This window comes from Salvelinus sp. IW2-2015, linkage group LG19 (assembly GCF_002910315.2).
Source record: "Salvelinus sp. IW2-2015 linkage group LG19, ASM291031v2, whole genome shotgun sequence".
In the NCBI taxonomy this organism is placed as follows: Eukaryota; Metazoa; Chordata; class Actinopteri; order Salmoniformes; family Salmonidae; genus Salvelinus; species Salvelinus sp. IW2-2015.
The window spans coordinates 18,229,799-18,242,577 of record NC_036859.1 but is presented as its reverse complement, the minus strand read 5'-3'; the positions used below and the strand labels follow the sequence as shown (position 1 = coordinate 18,242,577).

The 12,779-nt window shown below is 41.1% G+C and overlaps 1 protein-coding gene across 2 annotated transcripts in view; it reads left to right on the top strand.

Annotated features, from left to right (window-relative positions):
• The first annotated feature begins 6,418 nt into the window (after positions 1-6,418).
• Positions 6,419-12,779, top strand: part of LOC111979474 (rho GTPase-activating protein 21) — a 98,687-nt gene continuing 92,326 nt past the window's right edge. For both annotated transcript variants that reach the window (XM_024010048.2, XM_024010047.2), the window contains exons 1-2: positions 6,419-6,647; positions 7,444-7,669. In XM_024010048.2, coding sequence (XP_023865816.1) covers positions 7,601-7,669 — 69 coding nt within the window. In that variant the 5' untranslated portion in view covers positions 6,419-6,647; positions 7,444-7,600. The remainder of the gene's footprint in view (positions 6,648-7,443; positions 7,670-12,779) is intronic.

The following is a 12,779-nucleotide window of genomic DNA, read 5'->3' as shown; positions in this document are numbered from 1 at the left end:
AATATATATGCCATTTAGCAGGCACTTTTATCCCAAACGACTTAGTCATGCGTACATAATTTTTTTAACATATGGGTGGTCCTGGGAATAGAACCCACTACCCTGCCATTGCAAGCACCATGCTCTACCAACTGAGCTACAGAGGACCAGTCAATGCACGGTTTTTCCTTCATAGAAAATAAAGTGTCTTTATGTATGCTTTTTGTACTTTACTTTGGTCACTATGGAGCTGCTCACCAGATTGAAACCCACTGTTCATCACGTCTCACTTAGGCCTAACCATGTATCAATGTCACGTTCCTGACCTGTTTTCTGTTGTTTTGTATGTGTTTAGTTGGTCAGGACGTGAGCTGGGTGGGAATTCTATGTTGTGTGTCTAGTTTGTCTGTTTCTATGTCCAGCCTAATATGGTTCTCAATCAGAGGCAGATGGTAATCGTTGTCCCTGATTGAGAATCATATATAGGAGGCTTGTTTTGTGTTGGGATTTTGTGGGTGTTTGTTTCCTGTCTCTGTGGTTGTCTGCACCAGATAGGTCTGTCTCGGTTTTTGCACATTTTGTTATTTTGTATGTTGTTTGTAGTGTTTCACTTGTTATTTTATTAAACATGTTGAACACTAGCCGCGCTGCACTTTGGTCCTCTCCTTCACCTATGGAAGAAAGCCGTTACAATCAAGCTGTTGATACATTCAAATCCGAAAGTCCTACCTTATTCAACCAAAATAATCGTGTGATGATAGTATACCATAGTCATGGCATATTTCATATCCCTGGGTGACTATTACATGACAACACAACTCTAAAATTGTTGTCTCATTTTCTGTCCTTTCCCAGTTTCTTGGTCATAAACACCTGGTCTTCCTGGAAGCTTTTTAGGGTTCTGGTTGTTTCACCTTGTAGTGGAGAAATGGGTCAAAGAGACAACTTTACAAGGTTCGAACTTGCCTCAGCAGACTTTAACCTGGTAAATGCACTGAAAAACTAGGCCAGCAGAAGAAAGAATAGACATACTCAAAGGACCAAAAGAGAGCAAATTGTGTGTGAACTGCTGGGTCCATAGTATACACCTGGCATATGATTCCACAGTGTTTAAGCAGCGGGACAAGCAGTGTTATAAAAACAAAAAGGTTTTGTCTGTTTACCTGCTAGTGAACTCTCTTATTGTATTAGATAAGTGATTGCCTCTCCATATAAAATGTTACAGCAGACAATTGAGACATTCAAGATTACTATCAATATCAACCTATTCCAGATGTATATATTCTTGTTTATGTCATGTTACTTACACCTCTAAAATAGAGCCGGTCCTGCATGCCCATAAAATGTAAGTATCTACTCTTGCCACCACAGCCCCTCACAGAACCGTTGGAAGTAGAACTGGCAGCCGGTTTGGCGGTAGAACTGGACAGGCAGGGCAGCATTGTGAAAGTCCCTTGGCCAGGATGACCTCCTTGACAAAAGCCACCAATCCCAGGAACAGGTGGTCCCTTCTGAAGGGAAGGAATGAAAGGGACATTTGTCTGGGCCCTGAGAAAAACAGCACTTTTAAGTCCCTCCTTTCAGGTTTGTGTGTGCGTGCAAGTGTGTGAGTGTGAGCGTGCATAAAATGTAACAAATTATAACACAGACCATGTCATTTTAATTCCCCCCCCAAACATATCTAAGTATTAAAGGTTAAACTAGCACGTACATCAAAGTACTCTGAAAAAGCTAAATTGTAGAACCTAAATGCTATAATTCCAGTACAATTCAGTCGGAGACCCCAGCCAGTGTGTGTGCCAGATATTACTACAGAGGAAAACCAAAGAGTGTAATGATGATTGTATTGGATGGCGGGAACTGTGCATGCCTCTCTCTATTCTCTCTATCGCTCATACAGTGGGAATAAACATTCCACAGCCACTGCTTCTCAACCCCACTGAACCAGCCACCATGTGACTATTGTAATCTAGCCAAGCAGTTGTTGTATGGGTGTATGAGTGTTTGTATAGGTGTTTGTGTGACAGAGATAGATACAAACAGACATACATTTTAGTATTGGTCCCCCGTGGGAATCGAACCCACAACTATAGCATTGCAATGGTCTACCAAATGAGCCACATCATCACATCATCACAAACCAATTGATGTCTCAATGTATTCAATTACTGTAGTGTGCATTGTTTTTCTTCATTGTGATTGAAAGTCTACAGGTACAAACCTAGATGACCAGGCTATGTACAATACAGTAATTTACATTAAGTGGTTTGTAAGGATGGTAAATTAATACTGCATAACAAGTGGTTGTTTTTCCATTTTATTTGATCAAGAAAAATATTTTATTTGATGTGGATGTTTTGTGTCTTTGCTCATAACTTTGCACCTTTTGATGTAAATGTTTGAAGACAGGGTTTTGTACTTTCTGGATCCCATTAGAATGACAATTGCAGAAAAAGGGACAGGGCAACAACTATTACAATTCCAACTATAGAATCCTGCAAGATACTGTTCTTAATTATACAACTACCTTTTTTGCCAAAGCAGAGATGCTGAAGAAAATGTTGGTCCGTCAGTATTAGTAAAGGTCCAATATTTGATTCATACTTTTTTTATTCATATTTTTCAGGGGGTGCTGGAGCATTTCAGAACTATTTTAGTCCTCTGAGTTTTATCACTTTGAGTGCCCCAAAAGTTAAAAAGTCCAAAAGGTTTCTGCCTCACTAGCTAGGTTTCCATCCAATTGGTGACAGATTGTCATGCCTATATTCTAAAATCTGCATAAAGACAATATGCACATTTTCCCACCGGTGGGAAACGAATTTTACAGACACAAAAAAATCCCACCATGTCGAACGAACAAATGATCTGTTGGCATTTATAAAATCTACCGAAACTGACGGTTTATTAACCACGTTTCCATCCACATTTTTTTATTCATGTAAAAAAAATCAAGATGTGATGGAAACAGGGAGTTTCGGTACAATTTTATAAATGCAGACAGATAATGTGTTTGTTTGACATGGTGGCATCTTTTTGTGTCAGTAGAATTTATTTTGCGAGAAATGGCAGTGGAAATGCCTTTATGGGCAAATATTTATATAACAACCATCATATGGAAGTATACTTGGAGTCACATTAAGATATGGTGTGTGGTCCTCCCACGATGACTCTGGAAACCATGCAGTTTATTAGGCTACAGATGGAATAAGTTATAATATACTTCACAGGGTGGTGAAAGTGCACGATGATCTTGATGCTCCTTTCCAATAAATATCAAGGGTCTTATTCTGGTGACATGACGATTGACTGCCTTTTGGCAAATAAAATGATTCTCACTCTTATCCATAATAATCGTATAATGTAGACTAGTTTACCCACACAGCCTACCCACACTGGATCTGCGAGCTGTTGGCTAGAGAGCACGTGCAAAGACTAGAGTAGCACATTTGCTATTTAACGCAACAGTTTTTGTGGCAAAACTATCGGTAGAGTTGATTTAGATTTGGAACATGAAAACGTAAGTGAAAAAGTACATTGTGTGCACTATATCATCACACACTGACTTTTATCCACAACAAGTCTATTTGGTGGAAACACACCACTGGTGGGAAAATTCGCATATTTTCTTTATGCAGATTTTTGAATATTTGCATTAAAATCTGTAGCCAATTTGATTGTAACCTAGCTTGTGGAATAACAAAAACACCACCTCATGCGGCTTTGTAAGGAGTCATACGATTGGTCTAATTTTGAAGCAGAAGTTGCTACGATGATTGTGATTGGCCGGGAGCCGTGAACGCTTTTGTTCAGAACCCATTATGGTGTTTTAGGTGTCAAGCTTATGGTCATGTGGCAGCAGTGTGTAGGAGGGAGATTCCTAGATATGAGAAGTGTGCAGGAGGACATCAGACAAAGGAATTTGTAGTATTGGTGGAAAAAGTTGTGTGTGTAAACTGTAGGGGTACCCATGGTGCCGGAGATTAGAGGTGTCCTGTCAAAGAAAGGCGGGTTGAGGTTGCCAGGATCAGAGTAGTGCAGAAGATGTCATATGCTGAGGCAGTGAAGAGAGTCTAGAGGAAGGTGGGTCCAGGGTGAGGGATCCTAAGAGGATCCCTGTGAGTAGGCCGAGGTGAACAGAGAGTGAAAGGAATAACGTGCTTCAGTAAGGTTGTTTTTTTGCGTTCATGGCCATGGTTGTTAATTGTACCGCAGGAATGGAACATAAATCACAGAGGATAGATGTTGTGGTGGCAGCTGCAGAGTACTTGGGTGCAGTGGCAGATTTAGGTTTGGGCGACATGGGTAGGGCGGCATCTTGCAGGGGGTGGCACGGGGCGCCCGCATAAAAAAAAATCGGAATGGTGACATCAATCATCAGGTTTACAGACGACACAACAGTAGTGGGCTTTATCACCATCAACGACGAGACAGCCTACAGGGAGGAGGAGAGGGCACTCGGAGTGTGGTGTCAGGAAAACAACCTCTCACTCAACGTCAACAAAAAGAAGGAGATGATTGTCGACTTCAGGAAACAGCAGAGGGAGCACCCCCCTATCCACATTGAAGGGACAGCAGTGGAGAAGGTGGAAAGTTTTAAGTTCCTGGGCATACACATCACAGACAAACTGAAATGGTCCACCCACATAGACAGTGTGGTGAAGAAGGCGCAATAGCGCAACAGCGCCTCTTCAACCTCAGGAGGCTGAAGAAATTACAGATGCACAATCAAGAGCATCCTGTCGGGCTGTATCACCGCCTGGTACGGCAACCGCACCGCCCTCAACCGTAAGGTTCTCCAGAGGGTGCTGCGGTCTGCACAACACATCACCAGGGGCAAACTACCTGCCCTCCATGACACCTACAGCACCCGATGTCACAGGAAGGCCAAAAAGATCATCAAGGACAACAACCACCCGAGCCACTGCCTGTTCACACCGCTATCATCCAGAAGGCGAGGTCAGTACAGGTGCATCAAAGYTGGGACCGAGAGATTGARAAACAGCTTCTATCTCAAGGCCATCAGRCTGCTAAACAGCAATCACTAACTCAGARAGGCTGCTGCCTACATTGAGACCCRATCACTGGACACTTTAATAAAYGGATCACTAGTCACTTTAAACAATGCCACTTTAAATAATGCCACTTTAATAATGTTTACATATCTTACATTACTCATATCACATGTATATACTGTATTTTATACCATCTACTGCACATTGCCTATGCCGTTGGGCCATCGCTCATCCATATGTACATATTCTCACTCACCCCTTTAGATTTGTGTGTATTAGGTAGTTGTTGGGGAATTGTTAGAGTACTTGTTAGATGTTACTGCACTGTCGGAACTTGAAGCACAGCATTTCGCTACACTCACATTAACATCTGTTAACCATGTGTATGTGACCAATACAATTTGATTTGATTTGCACTATCGGTTTTCTATCGCTCATTTGCACGTCACGTCAATGATATCATGTCACCGTGTGGGACTGTGGGTCAATTAACCTTGTCGGAGTGGGCACACTGATTTTAGTTTGTGAGCTAGGCAGGCTACTGCCTGGGAAGGTCTCCCACTCAGAAGTATGAGATGTAGAGGGGGGCGGAGGTAGGTTGACCTCAGGTCTCCCCACTGGAAGCCTGAGGTAGGGGGAGCGGGGGAATCTATCAAATAGCGCACTTCTAACTTTGTACAGTACTAATGCAATTAGTAAAATCAGTCACACTATGTAACGCTACCAAATACACCACAATTCATTCATAATACTGTGAATATATAGTTTCACAGACATATCGTTGCATTTTTTTCTGGTTTGTGCAAAATCGTTAATAACAATATAAAACCATTCTGCACACCACCAAGGTGAATTGGTTTAGTCTTGACTCTTGGTTGGGTGATGGGTAATGTATTGATGCTCGAGTGCCAAATCAACACAAATGTATTTCTATTTGTCTTTGTTACTTCTTATTTTTGTAAATATTTTATATGTATATAGTTTAAAATGTTATGATTATTTATTTGTGTTGTTCCAAATGTCTGAATTATTTGTAATTTTTTTTTGTGTTGGCGGGGGGCGCTGAAGGGGGGTTTCGCCCAGGGAGCCATACAAGCTAGAACCGCCACTGCTTGGGTGTAAGAGATTTTACTGCAGAAGAGTTACAATATGTTTTGAATTATAGTGTCCCATCCTCCCAGTCTGCTGGCCTGGAGCAGGGTCAGATGGGGCAAAAGTAGCAGGAATAGTGGTGAGGTTTTAATGGAGGCAGAGTTAGTTGGTAGGGCAATAAATCAATAAAATCCATGTATTTTACAGTGTGATGAAGTCATACTACAGAATAATACGCTGATACACAGCCAATACAGTAGTCGGCGGAATACCCCTATGACATTTGTTTGCGGACCGTCATAATACCAAAGAAGAAGAAGCCTTGCCGGGAGTGGCGCTGGCGAAAAGAGGATGGTCTTTGGCATTCTGGAAGGCTTGAACAAAATTCCAACTTCCAGCAGCAGCGTGTCTCCCCGGAGTTCGGATGGGATACATCTGTGACTGTATTTCGTTAGGATATGGAAATATGATTGAAACTGACACTGGGCCAGAATTTTATTTGAGTGATTTTTATGGGAAATAAATACGTTTCAACACAGTCTGTAACGTCGCTTTTCACAACAGGTAGGTTTACTTTAGCCCATTAAATAGCATGCTAACGTTAGCTGGCTACCTACTAGCTAACTTAGTCACATTGCACGGATATTTGTTTTTATGCCAATTACAAACTTCTGAAGAATAGCCAGCTAGCTAAACAGGTTCCACGCGTTTGTTTTGTAATGTTAGATGTAGCTAGCTAACTACACCTCAAACTCTTGCTGTATCGTGTCATCTGTAATTTAAACGTTCTCCGACCCCACAACGAAGTTTTTTGTTGTTGAGGAAAACTTTGGCTTCTTTGTATTGATCGGATCCAACTACATTAACGGAGTTCAGCCAGGGCAGGAAAATAATCGGCGACCAACGTAACGACATGCCTGTGTTTTTACAACTTGACCTGTTTTCCTTTATCTGATTAGAAAATAACACAACGTATAGTACGGTGACCAGTGAAATACGTCTCAGTTCGCTCTCGGTCTGAGCACAAGAACAACAGGGTGGCAAGTTTTGACTCACGAGTTAGTTACTAACGTTAGTCCGCGAGCGAGTCGCATCGATCGGCTTTGCCTCCTGCCTCCTCACTTGTTGCTTGGCTTCCTGGTAATAACCTAGCTAGTTAATCATTCATACGGTCGTTTTGGTAAAGATTATTAGAAAGGTAATAGTGCAAAAATGTGCTTCCTAACCTTAGTTAGCATTTTCACATTTCAACTATGCTTATCAATGTTTGTTAGCAAAAATTGGAATATAAATTGTATTGTGTATTTCAATACAGCAGTCACTAATGCAATTCGTTCAAATAAACTTGTTTCACATTCAGCTCAACAATTTGGACCAGATACGGGAACATGGATTACGGTGTGAACTGGAGAGACGAACCCTAACGTTACTTGGAGGACTCGACTGCTGTCTATTTGCTGGGATCTATAGCTTTCGATGTGTGCACTAAAGGATTGTCACCTCTTGTGTGAAGTGAAATGATGGCGTCACGTTGGAAAGGTCCATTCGATGAAGAGGAGAGACTGACCAGACCCTCTTTGTGCAAGGTACATAAGCCCCACTCAAATTCATGCCCAAAATTTCAACATTTTACCACCTTAAAGGTTGTTTTTGGGTGACCTAAAGTTCTTCTCATGGAAATTGGGGTGCTGGAGATGATCAATTAGATGTAGGTTAAGATACAGGTAACTGCCAAAATAAAGGAAACACTTGAGTAAATTATGGGGATACAAAGTATATTGAAAGCAGATGTTCCTGAGTTAATTAAGCAATTAGCATCCCATCATGCTTAGGGTCATGAATAAAAATGCCCAGTTGCCAATTATTTTGGCTACCATGGCTAGAAGAAAAGATGCCAGCTTCAAAATCGGCTCACTTGCAAATATTTCACTCAATTATTAGATTTTGACACAATAGGAGTAGGCCTAACCTAAGCTTAGTTCTCAACCCAGTTAGTGTCAGCCTGTTCCACCAACCTCAGCTCACTTAAGCCTAGTGTATGTTCTTTTAATCCAATCTATGTCCATTTAACCCAGTAAAACCCATTTTATCATGACAGTCATTTTGACCAATCACTGATATTGAAGTGTTTAACTGCAGACGAAACATACTATAGTAATGCATCCAATGTAGTTATTTTCCACAGTTAGTGTGCCACTAGAGAATGGGTTGTTTTTCTCTGAGGAGCCCTAACCTATAAAGGCTCTATTAGACAGACCCCCCCTCTCCACTCCTGTGATCTGTACCTCATTAAAGCCCAGGGCTTAACTTGTTTAGCAGCCATTTACAGAGCATTATATGGCTCTCTGATGGATATCGGAAATTGGATAGAGGACTCTGCTTTCTTCCTGTAGGCTTTGGGTTGTCTGTTATGCTCAGTCTCTGGTAAATATAGAGATGGGTTAGGGTTAGCTTAGGCTATTTTATCCAGTTTCATTTCTCCATTACACTGTGTAAAGGCTGGACACTGTAAAATGTGTAGTTTAACACTGTGTAGTGTTCTGCTTTCTTGCCGATTTAAACAAAAGTTCTGTTTTCCTTTTGATGACACTCCTAATAGGGAAGTAATGATTCACCGCATCAGTCCTGGTTCAAATGTTTAAGATATGAGTTCATCGGTCTGGAGGATTCCAAACAGATCCAAATGTAGCATGCATTTGTCAGAAAATCGGCACAAAAGTAATGAATCGCCGGTTTACTATTTTTGTTGATCAAATTACTTTCTACCTGAAAATACCTCTAATCTTTTGTGACAACTGCATCCTCCTTGTCTAACTAAGCATGTAATTATGTTGACAGTCATTGATCTACAAGTCATTTTGCATGCCAAACAACCCCAGACAATATCAGTAGCCTAGTCAAACTGCTCGCTGTGCACAGCTTCGTGCGCTGACCAATGAGAAGTAGGCCTGTTCCTGATCTGGCTCATCTATGCATCACCTTCAGCATTCAAATAAAGAAAAGTTAGTAAAAAAGAAAAGCAAACTAACTGATAGTGGGTTGGTAGATGCCCAATTTTCCTTATGGCTCAGCTCAGGTGCCTACATACACAATAGACATACATAATTCACATATACACACACATACAGAGAAGTCAGCTCAGACAGATCCAGTTCAGAGAGGCCCAGCTCAAAAGCGCCACAGCAGCAGATTTTAATTTAAGATCGGTGTCCGGTTGAGCTAACGTGCGCTAATGTGATTAGCATGATGTTGTAAGTAACAAGAACATTTCCCAGGACACAGATATGTCTTTATATGGGCAGAAAGCTTAAATTCTTGTTAATCTAACTGCACTGTCCAATTTACAGTAGCTATTAGTGAAAGAATACCATGCTATTGTTTGAGGAGAGTGCACAACAACAAAAATGTTTATCATGGCAACTGGTATGATACATTCACCCCTGAAGGTAAATAATGTACTTATATTCAGTAATCATGCTCTGATTTCGCATCCTGAGGGTCCCAGAGATAAAATGTAGCATAGTTTTGTTTGATAAAATCTATTTTTACATTCAAATGTAGGAACTGGGTTCTACAGTTTGAACCCCTGCTGTGTCTGCCCCCCCCCCCCCCCCCCATCTAGATGTGTGAAGGTTAGTGTATTTTCTGTAGGGAAGCTGATTATCCATAATTACCATATCATTTTTGTATGTTCTCTATAGTTATGTACTTGAATATGTATCAATTTACCAATTCGGCACATTTGCGCAGACTTGATACAACATTGTGAACAGTAATGTAATGGTTCATTGGATCAGTCTAAAACTTTGAACATACACTGCACACCAAAATCTAAATTGCTCCTAGACTCCTATGTGATATAATGGCCTTTATCTTGCATTTCAAAGATGATGGGGGAAAAGAGAAAACTTAAAACGCATGTTTTTTTCTTTGTATTATCTTTTACCAGATCTAATGTGTTATATTCATCTACATTCATTTCACAGTTCCACAAACTTCAAAGTGTTTCCTTTCAAATGTTATCAAGAATATGCATATCCTTGCTTCAGTTCCTGAGCTACAGGCAGTTTAGATTTGTGTATGTCATTTTAGGCGGAAATTTAAAAAAGTGTCGTCAGCAAACTTTCCTTAAGAGGTTTTAAAATGGAAAATGAATGTGTATGCAACAAATGTTAGCACATCAAATCTTATAGATTCTTTATTCTAATCAAACCCAATCGCACCGAATCGTTTCAAACTAAAACGTATCGTTCCTGTATCGCATCGGAGCCCATGTATCTAGATACGTATTGAATCGTCGTGAAAGGGACAGATGCACATCGTTAACGCCTAATAAAACTAGTCAATCAGACTGTAATGTTTCAATGAACTGAATGAGTTCATTGATGGTCACTGGAAAATGTTATATTTTTCAATTAAACTCCCATCACATTACGAGGCCAGAGGGCCAGCGTAGGGCTGGGCGATTATATAGAATTAATTCGTTTTTAGTGTTGTCACGATACCAACATTTTACTAAAGATACAATACTAGGCCAAGTATCATGATACCGAGTTGTTAAAAAAAATCAGTGGCCCAGCGTAGTGTTAGCCCAGCACACATGTTCCCTATTTCGAATTGTTCTGCGCATATGCTGCGCAAAAACCTGTCACTGAAATTCACAATTCTACTCAATACAACACATTGAATTTAACTTCACACTGTTCAGTGTATTATAGAATACAGAATAGACTGGCTGATTTGCTCATATTTGCAAAGGCCTACCTGTGTTTTGGCTGGAGGAATGGGAGTAAGGAATATACATGCATAATGATCTGCATGTAATTGTGTCAGTAAGGGGAAAACACTGCATGAAACCTTTACTCATCAGTTAACACAGACAGACACACTGTCTCCCTCTCTCTCATTAACACACACCCCACTCTCTCTCCCACAAACATACACACACACACACTGCTCCCAACTTTTAAAATGTTAGACATCAAACAGAATTTATGGAGCACCAGAATGAAATAGATTATTTAATTAGTTAAGGCTTACATTAGAACTATATGAATCTTACCTTTGATGCACATCTCATGAGTAGCAGACCCTTTTCCTTTCTTTCTGTGCCAATCAAATTTGCCTAAACCTACTATCAAGTTACCAGGTTGTTAGCTAGCTAGGAAACATGACTGAACAACGTTAGCAACCTGAGATTAGTTTGAAACAGCACGCAACATGGTTTGTGAAATTATATGAAATGCTTGCGAATCCCCATAGAAAGAACAAAAGGCATCGGGTAATATGGGTGATCTTTTTTTTACCCGTTTAAGTTAGAGACAAGCAGTTTTTTTTGCTGTAAAACTGCAAGTATGCTTGTTGTGAAGCGGTGCTCCTTTTCCCCTCTGACACGGAGGCTGCATGATGGTGAACTTGCAAAGTATACTCTGAATGGACTGTGCTCTTGGCTATAACAGGCGATTTAAATGATACAATGTATCAACATTGCTTGCTCTGCGTGCTGCTCCAATGTTAATAGTGTACATTTATGACAACAGAAGACTCAGTAGGGTCTGCATCACAGCTACATTATAAAACTGACACAGGAATAGATGCGCATGAAGAGCGGGACGAAGAGAAGCAGGTGAGGGCTGTTAGGGGATGYGGCTGGCTGATTACAGCTGCCACACGTGATATACGCATGAAAGTGAAGTGGATATTACTGGACCTGCGCATACAAGAGACTAGTGGCTGTTTCAATTCAACTGCATTTATAAACAAAACTGACTTTATAAACATTTTATAACCGGCACCAGCAGGTTCTTTAGATCAGTAGGGCTGAAAATAGGTAGTAGTATCATATGAAACGGTACAACGGTTTTCTAAAATGTTGGTATAATAAGTATCATGACGTTTTGGTACCGTGATATTACTGTGGTACCAGTGTACCGTGCAACATATGCTCACTTTGAGGCAAGCAACACTGAAGCATAAATCAGAGCACCAGCTGTTCCAGACGACTGTGTGATCACGCTCTCCATAGCCGATGTGAGAAAGACCTTTTAAATAGGTAAACATTCAAAAGGCTGCGGGGCCAGACGGATTACCAGGACGTGTACTCAGAGCATTCGTGGACCAACTGGCAAGTGTCTGCACTGACATTTTCAACCTCTCACTGTCTGAGTCTGTAATACCAACATGTTACAAGCAGACCACCAAAGTCCCTGTGCCCAAGAATGCGAAGGTAACCTCGTGGTTAGAGCGTTTCGGTTACTGGATCGAATCCCCAAGCTGACAAGGTAAAAATATGTAATTCTGCCCCAGAGCAAGGCAGTTAACGCACTGTTCCCCGGGTGCCGAAGACGTGGATGTCGATTTAAGGCAGCCCCCCCGAACCTCTGATTCAGAGGGATTGGGTTAAATGAGGAAGACACATTTCAGTTGAAGGCATTCAGTTGTATTTTACGACCTTTCCCTTTCCCCTAAATGACTACCGCCCTGTAGCACTCACGTTGGTAGCCTTGAAGTGCTTTGAAAGGCTGGTCTTGGCTCACATCAACACCATCATCCCAGAAACCCTAGACCCACTCCAATTCGCATAACGCCCCAACAGATCCACAGATGACACAATCTCAATCGCACTCCACACTGCCCTTTCCAACCTGGACAAAAGGAAAACCTATGCGAGAATGCTGTTCATTGACTACAGCTCAG